This window comes from Glycine max, chromosome 3 (genome assembly GCF_000004515.6).
Source record: "Glycine max cultivar Williams 82 chromosome 3, Glycine_max_v4.0, whole genome shotgun sequence".
NCBI lineage: Eukaryota > Viridiplantae > Streptophyta > Magnoliopsida > Fabales > Fabaceae > Glycine > Glycine max.
The window spans coordinates 42,327,263-42,347,017 of NC_016090.4; the positions used below are offsets into that span (position 1 = coordinate 42,327,263).

General features: G+C 28.5%; 2 protein-coding genes, 1 long non-coding RNA gene and 1 pseudogene across 3 annotated transcripts; 2 read left to right on the plus strand and 2 right to left on the minus strand.

Moving 5' to 3' along the window:
• On the minus strand, positions 1-3,086 carry LOC121174612 (uncharacterized). Its single transcript, XR_005890800.1, has 2 exons — positions 2,474-3,086; positions 1-443 (listed from the first exon to the last, which is right to left on the minus strand). It is a non-coding gene; the product is annotated as an uncharacterized lncRNA (long non-coding RNA).
• Positions 3,087-7,748: 4,662 nt separating this feature from the next.
• On the minus strand, positions 7,749-9,836 carry LOC106798339 (MADS-box transcription factor PHERES 2). The gene is made up of 2 exons (XM_014774311.3): positions 8,360-9,836; positions 7,749-8,128 (listed from the first exon to the last, which is right to left on the minus strand). Exon 1 carries the CDS (start codon positions 9,587-9,589, stop codon positions 8,381-8,383), a length of 1,209 nt encoding a protein of 402 aa, XP_014629797.1. The 5' UTR covers positions 9,590-9,836; the 3' UTR covers positions 7,749-8,128; positions 8,360-8,380.
• A 6,163-nt stretch (positions 9,837-15,999) lies between these two features.
• Positions 16,000-17,017, plus strand: LOC100811799 (RING-H2 finger protein ATL70). The gene has a single exon (XM_003520671.4). It carries the CDS (start codon positions 16,127-16,129, stop codon positions 16,640-16,642), a length of 516 nt encoding a protein of 171 aa, XP_003520719.1. The 5' UTR covers positions 16,000-16,126; the 3' UTR covers positions 16,643-17,017.
• A 206-nt stretch (positions 17,018-17,223) lies between these two features.
• LOC102660650 (uncharacterized) lies at positions 17,224-19,650 on the plus strand (annotated as a pseudogene).
• The last annotated feature ends 105 nt before the right edge of the window (positions 19,651-19,755 follow it).

Below are 19,755 nucleotides of genomic sequence, written 5' to 3' on the forward strand. Positions count from 1 at the left end.
TGGAAACAAAGTTTCAAATTTATTTATTTTAACAGAAATATAATATTTAGTATCAGCTAGCCGACTCTATACGGATGCCAATGAATTAAGGTTCCTAATGACGTGAATTTCAGTACAAAATTATGTTGGCGGTTGCTGGCATTAAAAGAGATATTTACATAGCAGTTTAACTAATACTATGAAATTAATGTATTTGATCGTTATGATATAGCTTCCAATTTAGCGTCGGCAAAATTGACGCTAGGTAAATATCTTTTTTAGCATTGATTCTAGTCGACAAAAAAATGGAAGTTATATCGTTTGTTTCAAATGCATTAATGTTCTACCATCAACATAGTATTGATCTGGTCGATGTTACATTTGGATACATTACGATGCGCACGCCATTATTTCTCGTTCTCCTTCTTTCTCTGGTTTCTTCCTTTCTGGACTTCTGGTTTCTCCTAGTCCCCCAATACAGACAAGAACAAATGACATGAAAATAAAATATAAGTAGAATCATCAAAATAGAAGATGATCAAATCAAATGATCAGAAGCTCTAAGAAAGATAACATTATCTACATACTCCAATTTCAATTGGTAAATAAGACGTGGTTTTGGATGGGGGAAAAAATAGTACAGTAAAATGGATTCAAAATAGAGTGGGCTAGTATGGTTAATACCCATTTGTGTTTAATGATTTCTGCAAGCCTAGTTTTACAGCTTGAAGGAAAAATCTATTTTGTACAGCGTGGGATTTATAGAAGGGAAAAGCTTAAGAAATTATAATGCATATGATTCTGTGATTTTATTTTGTTTGGGTCATATGATTATCATTGGAGTTGGATAGTTTTTAGATAGGATTTTTGGGTGTTATGGGCGTAATTAAAATACATTACTCGTGGAATTGGTTGCGTGCAATAATATAAAAATGCAGCTTCTTTTTCATATTAGTGTAATTGCCTTTTGGAATGTTTAAAATAATACAGTAACAAAAAGACTAAGTACAGTAAATCAAGTCTATCCAAAATCGATTTAGTTTTACATTTTATAAGTAACACAGAAGCTTGTAATATTTATTTTTTATTTTGGCATCATAGTGTCTTTGAGTGTTTGATGCGAAACCAAACACTCTTTAAATGATATATATATATATATATATATATATATATATATATATATATATTATCTTTTTACTTTTTAAAAAAAATTAATTATTTTTTCAAAAAAAAAAGTGTAATTTTATCTAACAAGAAAAGAGGAATAAGTGTGAAATATAAAATAAATATGAATGTTGATATCAAAAGAAGATTGCATAAACTATTCATTTTTTAAAATATATTAGAATCTTTAATTTTGATAGAATTCAAAATTATTCTTACAAATTTAGACTCTTTACGACTTTTTAGATTAACTATAAGATTAATCTTTGATTTGAGATTAATTATATTTAAAGTTTATCATTCATCTTTAGATATATTATACGGAATCTAAATCTAAATTATTCTCTACAAATTTTATATATATTGTCAATTAAATTATACTTATTAAGTGTTACATTAACTATATAAATTTGTGTGCAATCAGGTTGACTGAAAAAAAAATGGGTAAGTGTTTATATATAAATGCTACTTTATAAAAAGAAGAATATTGGACAAATAAAATATATTTGGACCAAACCAACAACGTTGTTGCTAGTGATTGCTGTTCCTTTTTTTCTTTTTTCGCATATAAATTGCTGTATAGGGTGTATTCCATATTCTTTTCTTTTTACGTATCCCTTTTACTTTCTATGCAGTGCACGAAATATATATTTTCATTTAGCAAGATATAGAGGATCTTTTCACTATGATGAAAAGACAGAGTAGATCCAATCATAGTAGCCCAAGTGCCCAACGACAAAAAATGAATATTCATCAATTCAGCAATTAGAGGAATTAATTCTTCAAACCAAGTCCAGACAAGAAAGCGAAATTTCCAAATCTACATACACATGTACTATGTAGTAAACTATTCTGCGATACTATCTAACCTTACATAATGTTTGTCTTTTAATTTTTAAAGTACTGTTTGATAAACATACTAGAAGTTTAAGAAACATAACATGCAAGATTTATAATAGGATTAGTTATGTTTTTTATATATGAAAATTTTCAAGATTTTTCTTTTTAGTCCAACAATAAAATTTTGATCGATTTTAATCACTGAACTTTTATTAACTTTTATTCCGTTAATATTTTTAGTCCTTGATGATATGACATTTGCAGCTTTATTATACAGAGGCTAAAAATTGTAAAAAAAAAAAATGTTTTGCTAAATTGAGCTAAATTATCTGGCGGCTACTAGCCTCCAGAAATTATTAATTAGTTTTGCCTTTCTTCTTAATCAATGCAAACAACAGACCCAGATCCAAAATCAAAATAAAAACACAAATCAATATCAAAATTAAACACAGATCCAGCAAAAAATAAGTTAAAAAAAGTTCTAAAAAACCTTGGATTTGTTATGCGGAAGGGGAGTGGGGGCTAAAGTATCATACTCCTTGGCCACGACAATTCAAAATGCAGCGTGAATATTTAGATCCAAATCCGAATAGTAGAAACTACGGAAGAAGGGGTTGGGTATGAGTGGACCCATGCAGCTCCCAGAGGCATCGCTCCGACGAACATGCCTTGATTCCAGATCTAGCACCTGATGGCGCTGTTCCGAATCACGGTTCGGCCCAACATGATTGTTTCGTGTGCGAGTGTGCCTATGGTGTAGAGCCGGCATCGTCGAGTTTGTCGTAGACGACAGAGGAGCAGGAAACGCCGGCGAAGGATGCGAAGTGGGCCGGGTTGGGTATTGTGTCGGATTGGCTGTAACATTGAGTTCCGCAGGATTAAGACACAAAGTGTTCTTCAGAATCAACCGACGCTTAAAATTTTGAGCTTTTGTTTCTCTTTCGTTTTGCAGTGTTAAAACAAAAGAAATGCTTTTGGATTTTGATATGGATTGTGTTTTTACTTTGATTTTGGATCTTTGATTTTGAACTGAGGCTCAGAGGTTGCGTTGATTGATGGGAAATGGGAAAATCATAAAAGGCAAAAGTTATTTTGGAGGCTATTAGCCGTCAGTAATTATTTAGTTCATTTGACAAAATAATTTCTATCAAATTTTAACGGTCAGAAAATGAACTTATAAGAAAATTACTGTCATTTCATCATTGTATTATTCAGTCAAAACTTCGTTAAGAATTAAAAGTAAAATTTTGAAAAAGTTTCAAATAGCAAAAACATAGTTAATCTTTTATAATATACTTTAAGAAAATTCTTTAAGAAAGAAATGAACAGCCATGAAATTAAAAAAATATATATATTTTAATTCTACCAAGAGGTAAAATTATAGAAAACAAAACAGATATTCATTTCATTTAATTTTATCCACGAGTCTAAAGCTATATAATCAGAAATATTAACGGTAAATTAGGAAATTGCTTATTTCTTCCACCGTTCTCAAAATGAATTCTTAATATATGTTTAATTCAATATATAATTTTTTAAGAAAACAATTTTTACTTTTGTAATTTTGAGAAATGATTTTTTTAAAAAAAAAATTATGATTTTCAAAATTAAGATTGGAATCAAAGTATGTCTCAAAACTACACAATTTAAAAATGTGGCGACTAAAATTGAAATATTAAAAATTAGAAAATTACCCAAACACTATACTCCAAAAAATAAAAGTGTAATTAAATGAAACTTGCGCGTGGTGACCCAAAAGCACAATGGAGTTCCAAGTGGAAATCTAATGTAAGGGCACGTAGAAAAAAGAGGTGGGTGCTTTTATTTTGGCTATTACTATACATTTGCATTCCACATAGGATGTGAATCCACAGCTATTGCACTTGCTAAAAGATTAGCATTTAGCATATTACCACTACGAGTTTCGTGTGGATAGGCCAAGAGACCTTTTCTTACTTTTTGTGTTAAAAATTAAAATAAAAACGAAATCAGGTTGTGGTGTAGAGAAAGAGACGTCCATTCCTAAAAGTTTTGGCTTGCATTTGCTTTCAAGTGGGTATGCTAATCGCATTTTTGTTTCTACGTTTAATTTGTCCGTACCCGTACACATAACTTTTGAAGCTTTATATACAAAAGTAGTAATATTATTTTCACCATTCATAATTATTTATTAAATCAAGCATCTATAAACAAATTTAATATATTGTGATGAAAACAGTTGGGATACACCATTCATATACTCTTGTTTAAAAGATAATATTACTTGTATACACTTATTTATATATGCACGCGTAAAAGATTTTTAATTTCTTTTTGTTTCTATCTCTAGCTAAAAAATACCTTATATAATAATTTTTTCCCTATATTATCTTATATATGCGCAACATCGATCCTTGTAATATAAGTACTTATTTTAGACAAATGTTAGCTGTACTTTTGTATAAAACATTCCATGGAAAATAAGAGAAAAATAAAGCATGATAAGATTAATAATGCGATGAAAAAACTCATAAAAATATTATATAAATAATATAACTCAAAATTTTAATATATATATATATATATATATATATATATATATATATATATATATATATATAATAAATTATGAGAATTACTAAACCAAAAATCACTTGGATGGACAATAATTTTGTTCATGTAAAAAATAAAAACACCAAGAAGCTTAAAGCTTAAGTCACAAGAGCTCTTAGTGTGCTCTCATATTTGTTATGTCCAATCGGCTTTTTCCTGTAAGAGAATAGTTCAACGTCCTTCAAACATTGAGCTTAAAAGACATGAGCATTTCGATAAGTCGGTCTTCTCAATCTAGCTTCGTGGAGGATCACCATTCACAATCCTTTAAATATTGATGAGAACATCCTAAATTTAAAGTTAAAAAGTTGAAATAGAGAAAATATCTAATTCGATTCATAAAAAAGTTACTTGATCTAATTTACGATTAAAAATTATTAAATAATTTTTCAAAAAAAATGCAAATGTGAGATGCAACAGATATTTTAGTCTTATGATTATTTTTCTTTCAACTTATGTGCACAACATTTCTAAAGTGCATACTAACTTAATCCTTAGAAATAAATAAGAAAAAAAATTAATTCTTAAAAAATTATAACTTCTCGTATTAAAATAATGTTTCCAAAAAACATAAACAATCAAGACTCTGTATATAACAATATCGAATAAATAATTAGAGTAAAGGGACGTTTAAATAATATTCAATACTTTTGGTAAAAAAAAAAGTCGATCAATACATTAAATTTGTATATTTACATTCAAGAGTATACTAATTATTAACCAAAAATCAATTAATCACTAAATATAATTAAAAGCATGAAAGACATGAATTCAGAATAAGCTTATAGTTTAAGTGGAAAAGAAAGTTCACTAAGAAAATAACTATGAACACAAGTAAACTTGTTCCCTAAGTTTCTTATATAATCGTCAATGGGGGATGTGATAACTGAGAAGTCAAAGTTTTAGACTTAAACAATTTAAGCGCAAATTATAATGAGACTGTGAAATCACATTTTACTTTATTACGATGAGAGCTAGCATCAACCTTTCGCTGCACTCTAAGATTATCCTGAGACATCAGAAGGCTAGGGAAAAAAGGATTACCCAGGATAATATTTTAAGGGTAAATTAAACATGTTGGTTTCCTTTTCTACTGAAAGTCATCTGAAAAGCACAACCCAATTTTGTAACCTTTGCATCCCTAACCATGGTTTCTAGGGTGTTCGTTAGTCTAGCTACGGTTTTATAACAAATAATGCTAGTTAGATGAGGTCATGAGATGCAAGGCTCGAATTATTGAGCTCCATGAAGAACAATAGGAGAGAAAAGTGAATGCCTTCAACTTTTTCTTCCCATTATTTCAGTAAAGAACTTTCAAAAAATGCATAATGAATTCCTATAAAGTTAAACTAGACAAGAAATATCCACACATTAGCAAATATATAATATTTATAATGCCATAGTGGGTTTAGTATAGAACTATTCACTGGTTTACCAAGCATAGGTGCTTGGTATAGAGCTATTACTGGCAAATTAATTTACTACGTAGTATATAAAGATAAAGATACGTTGATGTAAAGATCACGTCATGTGATTACCAATTATATATAATAAGAAAGGTAAGAGTAACTTTTGTATGATCATTAATTTATATATTTTGTTTTATCGATAAAAAATAAAGAGGCGTGGAGTTTGGAATAAAAACCCTAGCAAGGCTGGAAAACGTACAAAACAACACAAATTAAGTCAATTTTGGACAAAAATTTTAAGTGAAAAGTTGGAATTGCAATATAGGATAAGTATTTTTTTAAAAAAAAAAAACTATGGATTGAGTTTATTTGAACTTTATATAAATGACTTGTGATCTTATTAATTTTTTTAAGCTTATTTTAACATATTTTAATAAAAATACTTGTTAAAATAAACTCACTTTTTTTTATTTTCTAAACCTCACAATTTAAAATTTATAATAAAACTCTCATATGATCGACCATATTAATTTATTGAATAAGTAATTAAGCAACTTACATAAGCATTCGCATCATGTCTATCATGTCTATAGGATGATCATGTGTGTGAAGCTTGGAGTGGTAATTTCTTCAAATCTTATACAAAAGAAAGTTTTTTTTTACAAGATTTCTTGACAAAAGAAAGGCTTTTACATGTAGTGGAAAACACTAAATTAATAAAACACCAATATGTCAAGAAAATAATTCTACTAATAGGTCACAATAACATGGAACACAACATTCTGTTTATTAGTTAACAAATTAAAATTGAAAAAAAAGGCGAAAAACATAGATATCACATGTGAATTGTGTACATTTAATTTTGTCCCCCTATTTATTATTACCATCATTATTTGAGCGTTTTACTATGATTTTATTTATTTATCCTTTTTTGAATAAAAACAGTAAAATTATGATTGGGCCATTTAGTCCAATATGAAAGAAAAAAAAAGGAAATTGGTCTAATTGAACCCATTCTGAGAAAAACCGGCAATTGTTATTCATACCTTCCCTAAATATTCAACATACATCCTTTCCTTTTATATATACATTTTTTTATTATTTAAAATACCCTTTAGTATAAAAACTTTCTGCACCTCCATCTCTATCAAAGCTATTGAAATTTTAACTAAAAATCTGTTGTTACAATTTAATCGTTCTTCCTAATTAAATTTCTAAGTCAAGTTCTAATGCGCTATGACGGTGTTTTGGTAATTTGTATCCCTCTGAAAATTACTTTTCACTTAATTAACTATCCCGGAAAGTAATTTTCAGAAACCATTTTTTGTTTGAGTAATTTGTCGGTAAAATTAAATCAAGCTTTTCACCTAAAGCTATTGCACTGTCATTTTTAACTTAATTATTAAGAGCTTTTTTCTGCAACATTAAGAATTTATCACCACTAAGTATACCGCCTAAACCCAACTTGCCTGCTGCACCAGCATTTGTTTTCTTACAATTGTGTTAGTTTTAAATTTATGCAAGTGCTAAAAGCGTTGTGATGGATTGATCGGTGTAGCAGAATGGAGGAGGCAAGTTCCAATCTCCGAAAGAGAAGAAAGGATAGGTGATTTAACTAAAATTATTGGGGAAAAAACAAGGAAAAATGTATATTTAATAACTGGGGAGTTAAAATAGAAGAAAAAAACCGCCAAACCTAAAAATAAATAAATTAATATACTTGTTAGAGATTAATGACAATATTTTTACAGTGATATCTATCTAACATTTTGTAACATTATTGTACGTAATATTTATAAAAATGTTACTAGTAACATAAAACAACATTGCCAAAATAACATTGACTACAACTTGCAAGCTAAAAATTTCAATATTATGGAAAGTAATTTAGCATGAAATGAATGATCATTACAATGCGAATCACACACTAAAAAGTAAAAACTGACATACAGAGATAAAATATCCTTAACAGGTGAATAAAACCAACATGCATTATCAGTAAGAACAAGGATGAATATTCTTTATTCTCAAAAAAAAAAAAAAGGATGGATATTCTTATAGAAAGATAGACTAAAAAATTCGAATGCCCATGGCATGATCAGAATTCAGAACTAACGATCTCCATGAAATGGGGTGTTCTTCACCTGCAGTAAAAGAGAATTATATTACGTCACAATATATTTTTTTTTTTTTGCAAAATGAAACAAAATTAGGGAAAGGAAAAGAGTTTCACAATTACGTGAAAGAAGGATGCAGCATACTATACTATAAGTTTGTCAAATAATTCTAAACATGAAAGAAAAATATATAACCGTTAAAATAAATAGATATTCATGAAGAGAAGCAGTTTGACCATGTCTCAGTATATATCGTACCTATGTAGCATACCAAACACTTTAAGGAGAAAATTCCTGCAATTCAATATCACTTCTTTCACCACTACTGGCTAGATTTGCATGAGAAGGAAATCCAAGGTTCAAGTTTTCGCCACTGGTAGTGCCAACAAAGTTTGGATTGGATCTCTCCAAGGCAACTCCATCATTACTGGCTCCAAGGGTGATTTGATGATTCCATAACCCGACATTGTTAATGGATCCTCCTTGATTTTCATCATGTTGTCCAATTCCCAGGCAAGTTTCATTAATGTTGCCTTGGGAATTATTGTTGAAAGGCAACATCACATCATCACTTCCAACAATTTTGCCTCCAAAATTTCCATAAGATGACCATATGTCATTGCCTCCAATTTCACTATAATAGCTTCCATACAAAAGCTCTGAATCATTATTACCATTGCTACCTATAAAATAATCTCGAGGCAACACACCAAACCCTAAGCCACTTTCGTTAGCGAGGCCTCCAAAATTTTCTGGAGGCAACATCATATCAACATAACCCTGATTGAAAGGTTCAAAATCAACATCACCAACATGTGTATTTGGTGGTGGTAGCCCTATGTTGCTCCCTAGATTGTTATCAAAACCACTATTTATCTTACCATCTTCTTTCAGATCATCGATGAATGATTGTTGCTGGAGAACTTGTTCATCTATGTTATCCCAAGAATCAATCTTATCATTCTGTAGAGGACAAGAAACTTGTGGTGTTGGAGGTTTAGGAGGCAACTGCTGCTCAGAAAAGCCAGTTTTCACTCTAACACCCTTCAGTTTCTCCTCTACATACGAAAGTAAACGAGATATATCACTAGCATCAAAATCAGACAAAGACCTACCATCATCATGGATTTGATGCATTAAATCTGACATGTCTATCTCATCGTTCTTCTTCCTAAGCTCGACAAGTTGATTTTCAACCTTGTTATTGGCTCGCTCAATATAAACCTGTGGGGTGATGTTTTTTTTCAGTCGAGTCGACAATGGAGCATTCTCAAACTTATCGAGCATCTCTTTAGCCTTGTCATGGGATGGCCACACATTAGGCACATCATCCCCTGGACCAAGGATGAATGCACATGCGTCTATATCACAAAGGGTGGTAAGATCCTCCACCATCTTCAACAAAATTTCTCGCCTTTTTCTGTAGCAAGCTTTTCTTTTCACAAAATCCTCAATCGGTTTTTGTGTAATTTTCTTTCTCCTAGGCATGACTATGGCTTTGATATGGTGATGGTTCTCTCCTCTCCTCTCTCTCTCTCTCACACACACAGAGACTTTTCTTGCTTTAAACTTGAAGATAATAGTGGTATAAATAAGCTAAGTAAACTAAATGGGGGAAAAAGGAAAGAAAAATGAAAGGGTGTTTGGTGATGATTTGGTTCTCATTAGTTCTTTTTAACTCTAAACTTAGAACTAAGGAGGTGCTAATACAAAAATTAGTACATAAACTGACTCTCTTTTAGGTATCTTGAGATTTCACATGGTCTCATGCTTTTTTAAACGTTTATAGCAATCCCTTTATAGGGTACAAAGTATAACGTTTTTAAATCAATTATGGGAGATTTATGGAATATATAAGAAATGTAAGCGTAATATTTTTTAAATCATTAAAAAAAAAAGTCAGTGTAGAGATTAAAAAAAGAGGAGAGACATCAAGGAAATTTTAACAAAAATTCAGGACTTAAAAGTAAGAAAATAAAGAAATATTAATAATTTACCTTTTTGATATATTTTAGTATTTTGATAATTTGGTAAGTTATATAAATTTCTTAATTTAAATGTAGGATGCATCAGAATTTGATCAAGATACATAAAGTATTAATTGGTTTTGGAATAAACAAAAAAGTTAAACTGATATATATTAATTTGTCGAAATCACAATAGGAACAATTTGAATGATACTTAGAGCATTCATAATGGGAGTTATTTAATGAGTTCCTTAAAAAAAATAGAGAGCATTCAAAATATTTTGGTGTATCAAGTGATTTTGAGTTACTTTAAACTAGAGAGATATTTATATAAATAATTGTTGCTCATTAGTTGTTTAATTTTATATTAAATATGAGAAACAGAAATAAAATATTCATGAGTTAAATAACTTATTAATAAAAATTAACTTCTATTAGAGAGAAAATTAGTCGAGTTATTTAAAATTAAGGTGACATAAAATTGCTTATATGAAGACCTAAAGATGCTCTTTTTTTTTAGTTATAAATTTGTGTGAATTTTTTTGGTGTGTGAAAAAACCTCAACATCATATTTCATTTATTAGCAACAATTAAATAAACTTAATTACAGTTTCAGGCATCCTAATTTTTTGTCCCTAAATTCAAATTTGCTTTTCTTTAGTTCCTCAATGATGAAAATTGCTCATTTTATCCCCTCCCATAAGTATGCGTTAAATAGATAATAATATATTGATAATTTGTGAAAATTTTAATTAAAATAGAAAATTTTGGCATCTAAAAATTAAAAACCTAATGAAAATCTATTAATTAAAAACCTAATGAAAATCTAAAAATTAAAAACCTAATTAAAATCTAAAAATTAATTTGTGAATGCATATATTTTAAAATCTATTATTAGATAAAAAAAGTAATTAATTAATAATCATTTAATATAAAAAATTGAATTTATTAAATACAATATATTTAATAAATTTAATACATGTAATTTATGTTTATTAAATGTATAAATTTTCATGTAAATGCATATATATTAAAATATATTATTAAATAAAAATTAATTAATTAATAATAATTTAATATATGAAAAATGAATTTATTAAATAGAATACATTTAATAACTTTAATACATGCAATTTCTGTGTATTAAATGTATAACTTTTCATGTGAATGCATATACATTAAAATATATTATTAAATGAAATTTAGTTAATTAATAATCATTTAATATATGAAAATTGAAATATAAATATAATAATTTATCAATATTTTCTATCATCAATTCAATTATTATTTTAAAAATTATTATGACTTATTGACAAGTAAAATAGACTTAGTCTTGAACATGGATATTTAATGCTATTAATTAAAGTAACTTTTATATAAATATAATTTATTTATGAAATACAACATATAAATAAGTTTTATGATACTGTTAATTACTATATTTATTAAATGCAATATATTTATTAAATATGTTACATTTTTTATGTGAATCTACATGCATTTAAAAAAGAGTAATAAATAAAAATAAATTTGTATAAAAGATTATTACCATGTTATTTATATGAAATATTTATTGATTTTATCAATTATTAATTTTGTTCAAAAATCTAAGTTGTCCACCTTTAGTGAGATTTACTCTTTTTTTTATTCATAAAACTTAAATTTGATACCTTGCTTAACGGATCGAGTTTGATATTACTCAAATCAATGACTTAATTATTGGTATTTATACAACATTTAACGCACATATATATTAAATAAATATTGAAAATTAACAATAGTTTACCAATTATTTTATATCATTAATTATTATTTAAAATAAGCAATCATAATTTATTTTATATTTAATTATATATAAAAAGATTGTGTGAGTGTGTGTTTTATTTTATATTTAATTAATTATATAAAAACATTTTGTTAGTATAATATGCATATTATAACTTTTTTTTATCAGTATGTATATTATAACTTTAGTCACATTATTTTTATAGAATAAATATAATAATGAAATTAACATTTTTAATTTATAAATCTTACACATTTTTCCTTAAAGAAAATTGATGAACGATATTGTTTTAACTTTTAATTCTATTTTTATTGATTTTTTATGTTTAAATATATTTATGATATTAAAATTAGATGAACCTAAAAGTAATAAAAAGGCCAAGATAAAACAAACATCACTCATTATCACTTTCTTAATTTGTTTTTAGCAAAATTAAGAGATATTGATGAGATCACAAAAGAAGCAATTTGAGCTTATATGTTAGAATAGAATTTCTAAATTAAACATACGAAGAAGAAATAAGGTTAATACATTCCAATTTTTGAAAGAAAAAAAAAAGGCAATTAAAAGATAACTAATTCTATTAACAACAAAAAAAGACAACTAACTAAATTTCATATATAATGAATAATTACACTTTTTTTACGCGTGAATAATTACACCTAAGAGCCATTAGATTTGCATAAAATTTGTAAACATGTAGATAGTAAATTGATTTTCAAATGAAAGTTATTTAAGACCAAATAATCAATAAAAAAAAAAAGACTAGAATAATCATCGATCAAAGGGTTTACAAAGGCTACTTTTTTTCAGTACTTATTCACACCAATAACAAATGCTACTACTATCCATGTTATCTTTAACAACTCTGGCATTAATCTATCTCCAAAAGAAATTAATTGCTCTTTCATTAAATCTTAGCTTATAAACAACTCTAATTGAATAATAATTTGAGAAAGTTTGAACTCATTTCGTACAGGGCAAGAAAAATGATAACTGAAAATAGTACTAACTCTCCCTTTTACTTTTGATATGTTCCAGAGGCTAAAGGTTTAATTGTATTCTTATTAGTTGTTCTTTAGATAATACACTCGTATCGATTATGTCATTTATTTAAGAATATTTTTAGAGTTATTTAGTAAAAATAAAAAAGTTATTTGAATTATTCAAGGTAATAAAATAATAATATAATATTAAAAAAGGTGTAAAAATGATACAAAATTTCATTTAACAACTTATGAGATTTTTTTTCTATACCATCAAAATGAAATTCATTAAAACAAGAATGAATTAAGAATCAGAGATATCACAATTTAGATTCTGATATCACCTCTACTAATCAATTCCTGAACCGATCTATACAAAAATTAAAGGTCGGTTCACCAATCAACATCTCTCTCACCACCAGCTTAATTTAGCCTATAATAATGTATCACATGCATGCAACCACATTAAAAACCTTGACAGAAGGTATAAATTAAATATTTGATAAACCGCATACATATATTCAAGCAAGTTGCAAGATGGAGGAGCCATTCATAGGAAGATAGAATAGTTAGTTAGATTGTAACAATTTTAAGACAAATGATTGAAAAAGAGTTTCAATCATTTATAGCAAGTTTCATAGCTAGGTAGAATAGGTTAGATCCATGAGCTCATGAGTTTCACATACTTGAGGATATCTTGAATATTATTATCTGTTTTCTTTAAGGGAAAATTAAATTTACCAGATTCGTGACCAAATAAAACAAATGATTGAAAACCAAATGATGACCTTCCATGATCCTTGTCTCCTTGAAGATTCCAAACATGCATGTTGGTAGACCTCTGAACTCTTGTACTTGTTAGTAGCGGAGTAGCTATATATAGATATATATACCAGGCCAACTAACTAAGACATTGAACGTTATTGAGTACCATCTGATCCTGTTTTCATTTGGAAGTTTCTTACTTCATTTCACATTTCCGACATTAATTTGATTTTTTATCAATAAATATTAGTTATTAATTATTAGTATTTAATTAAAAAAAATTAACATAATTTTTTTTTCTCTTTTTTTTCTTTAATCATCAAGTTAATCTTATAATTCTTATATTTGATGACTTCTTGTTGTAGGATGATCCCTTTGTTCACCAAAAAAAAATGATCTTTGTTGTAGGATGGTCCCTTCTTGTTGTAATCAACAAGTACTTTCCGATAGGGTTATTAGTAAATTATACTATTTATTTTCCTTTGTTATTTAGGTACTTCGGACTCCCACCTTCATTTGAAAAAAAAAACTAATTGTGAAATAAAACATGCATTGATTCAGGATTATTAACGCAAGGTGCATTAATTAGCGAGGTTTTTCTCTAATTTAATTTAGAATACAATAGATTATCCAATCGCAATTTTATTTAATCTCAAGTGTTTTAATATAATTAATTTGACTTCTTTTATTTTTTTAGGGGAATTTGACTTTTTTCTAATGCTTCTAAAATTGATTACATATATATTTACATAATTAAACATTATAGTACAGAGCTGATTGGTGGCGGTTCCAACCCAAAACAAGTGAATGCAGACAATCATCTCGTTGTTAATTATACATTTATATGTCTGTTTGTGTGTGTCAGAATGAGAAAGACGGAAGGAGACGACGTCTACACTTGCCATTCTTTTTTTCTTTTTTTTAAGTTGCGCAATGTGGAATTAGAAAAATTCTAACAAGTTTTTGGAGTGTTCTTGTAGTTATAATATTAAAAATGTAGATTGCTGCTAAAAGTAAGAGATAATCAATATTAAACAAGAAGTTTCTTGTTACTAGATATAAAAATTTCTCTTTAGCTAGAATCTGTATAGAAAAAAAAATTGTTATTTGTTAGTATGCTCTCATCGATATATATACTTTGTCTAACAGAAATTTTAATTATGCCAACACAATTATGTATATACACATAGAGAAGAAGAATTGACTTGTAGCATTGGAAGTTACACTTAGTCTTACCTGATCAATAATTTTGTATAAAATGTAATTTTGATTGATTCAATTTTTATATTTTTTATATATTTCAAAAATATTTATTACATTAATTTTGATATACATAAATGAGATGTTAAATAAAAATGTGAGTGTAATTTGTACTAATATAAGTTAATCCCTTTGCGCACACACATTTTTTTATCAGCAAATTAATATTAATTATTTTTTTTGTTAATATGACTCAATCCAAATTTTAATTTACCCATGCTAATAATATGCACCAAAATATTTGAACCAAATACCCACGTACTGTAGTTTACTTGAACAAGTTAGTTAATATGATTATTTTATTAAACGAATTTTACTTTTTTGTTGAGGACGAAACAGAAACAACCTGATTTTACATTAAATTAAAAAACCATTATTCTCTATCTAATACAAACTACTTTTTCTTTCTAAAATTTAACCGTCTTCAATTCTCCCCCCTCCTCTCCATCCAAAAAAATAAGGGTTTGGATAAATAAATGTTTATGTTAATATAATGCATTACCATGTCAATAATGTTTATGTTAAAAAATTTTGTTGGAAAAACTTTACAGAGACAAGAGTGTAACTGCTAATATTTTTGTTTGTACATTTGATTTTAATTTCAGTGAGATTAAAAATGAATAGCATCATGTGGAGCCCGCACATCATCAACACACTTGATTGGATTGGAAGAGATAAAATTTAGTAACGTTAGTTGAAAGAGAGACGTCAACTCAAATCATGAAATATCAGCACGCATATAGGAGTATATTAATGTGGCTTATTACAAGGATCATTGACCTGCACAAGCATGTCAAGAGGGTAACCATAAACTAGGTCGAGAAAAGTTATATGAATTCCACATGCAATGCCTCATTACCTTGTCTCCATATATTTATCCCAAATGCAATTTTCCTTGATTCAGACGTAAGCATCTAACAACCATAATACTTTTTTTTTCTTCTGATGATGTATTGGTATAAAGGAAATTTTGTGGAAAGCAAAAATTGATTTTTATTGGGATTGTATACCAACAAAATTAATTTTATACCTAAAAATTAATCAGGATTGAAACCTTAAATTATTTGATTAAGAGATATCCAATTGTATCAACCTTGATGGTTAACATGGTTACTTATCTTCTAATCTCTATTTCTATTTTATCTTACCGTTGACTTTCATATAATCTTCCAAACCGCTAACCTTCACTATGACATAACATAACCATTTCTATGATCTCCTAAACTCTAGAACAAGCCACTACTATTCCATACATAAGATGAGTAGCAACACAACAGTTAATTCCCCTGGATTCCTTGGCTCAAGCAACATCAGTGGCTATAGCTATGGCATAGGAATTTCCATTGGAATTCTCTTGCTCATTATAACCATCACTTTAACTTCCTACTTCTGCACCAGATCACAGGTGTCATTTGCTCCAGCCACTAGGAATAGGAGACGCACCCCAAATGTCCTTGAACCACAGCACTCTATAGTTGATGTAAGTTTAGATGAAGCCACAATTCTGAGTTATCCAACCCTTTTGTACTCTGAAGCCAAGCTCAAGAAATCTGATTCCACTGCTACATGTTGCTCCATATGTCTGGCAGATTACAAGGGTACGGATATGCTTCGGATGCTACCAGATTGTGGGCACCAATTCCACCTCAAGTGCATAGATCCATGGTTGAGGTTGCATCCTACTTGTCCAGTTTGCAGAACTTCTCCGATTCCAACACCACTCTCAACTCCTCTTGCTGAAGTGGTTCCTTTAGCTAGCAGACAGGATTCATAGGTAGGGCAATAGCATAATTTTGACTCAAGTTGATGTCCTCATCACAAGTCATCATTGATTCACAAAATATATCAGATTTGGCAATTTGATAAAGGTGCTTGTTTGTATTCATAGGGGATTTTTTTTGTTGTCAATTGCTTGATCCTTTACTTAATTTTTTCTTGTATACCCTTCGTATGGTAAAAGTTAAAGTTGTTGTTCAAATATTGGCCTATCAAGAGTACAAACTCTTGGGGATGCCTCATTTTCTAATTTTCAGGAGGGTCTGCATAGAAAACTGAGTCACCATTTGCTCCAGCGTACCAATTGTTTCATGTTTCAAAACCTAAAATATCTGTAACATGAGGAAATTCAATCCAAGTTTTTCATTTACAATATGGTAAAATTAGCTATATCTGTGATTTTTTTTTTTATACACAATACTTGAACGTGCGTGACACCTTAAAAAGCCTATCTAAGGATTTAAGCTACAACCTTTGCGAAGCTTATATCCGATTCATAGAACTTCAAAACTACTTATTATTTTTACACGAAAGAAAAATCCTATAATATATTTATTTAAAATGCCTAAAAATTCCAGAATGATTGCAGAAACATTAAATCATAGTGTCAATTGGAGAAAGCATCTGAAGTACGTAACCGGTAAGGCTTATAATGGAACAGTAGTACAGTTCTTCGATTCATAGAATGAACATTAATCAACTTTAACTGGTAAAGCTTTTCTTTTTAATGCTTCTGTCTTGAGTGACTAGGCTTCATATTTTAGTTATTATCTTGATGGTTAAGCTTTGTTACTTTTGTTGGCGGTTAAGCATTTATCACCGAGGAGCAAATAGATTCTTTCCACAACCTGTATATTTTTTTGTTCGTATACATAGCTCAACATTTCAACCTAATAACCATATTAATATTAAAACATGTCGTCTTTTAAAATCCAACATATTATATTTTTCAAGTTTAAGATAAATATAAGAAAACTCATTCTTTATTTGATACGTGATTTATGATTCTCAAAAATATATTTCACCTTCTTTAAAAAAAAAATTCAACTCAATATCAAATTAACTTAAAGAAATATTCTCTTATCCTACGTCTCACAAAATAGGAAATCAGAAAAGTGAACATCACACAATAAAAAAAAATAAAAAAGGTGAAATAATTTCAAATATAGCACTAAGAAGCCAATATAAAAGTTCAAGGAACAAAAAGAACGGATGCAATTCTAAACAACCTCAATAAAAACAGTTGCCAATAATTGAAAAGCTCTTGTACTTCAATGTTAATTGAAAAGCCAAAACAACTAAAAGAGGTAGATGCGTATCCAGTTCAAAGACAACTTATATGATCCTAAATACAAATTAAACCACCGCTAGCATCAATTTCAACCAGCTTAATTATATCATAAATTCATAAAGCTCCCAATAATTAGTTAACAAAACTCTGCATTAGCCAAAAGATAAGTGACTGAACCCAAAAAAGGCCAATATAATACAATCATCCGAAAACAACGAAAAGCCAACGGCTAGAGTATAAAAGTATCGGTGAACAACTGAACATACCAACATTTAGCGATAGAAAAAGTTATATTTAGAAATTTAATGATAAGTAAAATAAAGTTATTATTCTTTTGTTTTAATACTTTATAATAAAAGGAAATAAAATGTTTATTTAATTTTTAAAATTAGAAAGAATACTATGATTTATAATTTTAATTATTATTTTTATATTATTCTTATTTCTATGTAAAAATGAAAAATATATGTCAAGTTTAGGGGTAGCAAAGTAATTTTATAATAAATCAACAGAATAATAAGTAATTTCATCTTATTCTATTCCATCTTATGGGCAGCATTGCCTTTGTGGAGAGACATCTTGCCCTGTTTCAATTGGAGACTTTGTGGTTGCTCATACACAACTTTCACCAGGATTCACTCCACCTGTAACTCATTATTATTCTATTCGTTTCTTTAAGAGACTTTTCAATTGATCCCAAATTTACTAGCTAAATTATTGGTTTCTTCTCTAATAATAATTGGAATTTGGAAGACAGATGAAATTGATTATGGCTATTAGTATTGATGTACTAATTACCTATTTATTGGATGGTACTTTTTAATTTGTATTATCATTAGCAATGTTTTTCATTGATATGTGGCAATTAGAGGGGTAATTCATTACAATTGAGGTGAGTTATATATGTAGTTAACTTTGTGATAAGAATGCATAGACTAATACTACAATCAATACAAAAAACACTATTAGTGTGTTGAAATCGTGCTTACTGCCATTAGAAAACTACATTACTTTTTTGTTGCTATCGCAGCTTTGTTTCCTAATCCGGCAAGGCAGCAACAACCATACAAACAAGTTTTTTCAAATGTCAAATCCAAGTTGACGAATTCCTAGCTCATATGATTATCCTTTTCTGCATACATGTTAATATTGCCCAAAAGACTTGACAAGGTTTCTTTATTCATATCTTCCCCCTTGTGTGTGTACGATTAGTTTGAGTACTCGCTTTCATGCGCATATACACTCCAACTCTCACTGTTAATCATATTTTGTTCTTTCTTGTTAATTACTTTAAATCCATGATTAATTAATACCACAATAGTCATTTGTCATAAATTAATTCTTTCTGCCAAAAGCACAATGAATCAAGTCTTGATGTCTTTAACTAGTGTCATGACCTTGTTACCTTTCATGGCCTTTTCCATGACTGTACACTAGAGGGAGGGGATTGGTAATTGGATTTTGACGTAGCATGTTCAGTTCTTTCAACTGTCTAGTTGCCAAATTAAAGACATCTTGGGTAGACGTTTAAATTTAAAGATAATGTCTCCTTTCTTGCAAAATTAGTGTTAGTTTTTATTTGCGGTGTCACGTTTCTCACCGTGTTTCACGTTTGCTCTTTGAAGATGAAGATGTTTGATGGCAACAAACGAGACTTGACTTGAATTGGATTTGGTTTTGGTGTTGGGTTTACTTCCACTGTGGCTGATAGCTGAGTAAACTCACTTATAGGTCTTGATCAGGCTCATAAGTCATAATTTATTTATTTTTGTACAAACTGCAAAGAATCTTTTTAATACTTAGTTCCTTCTATTGTACCA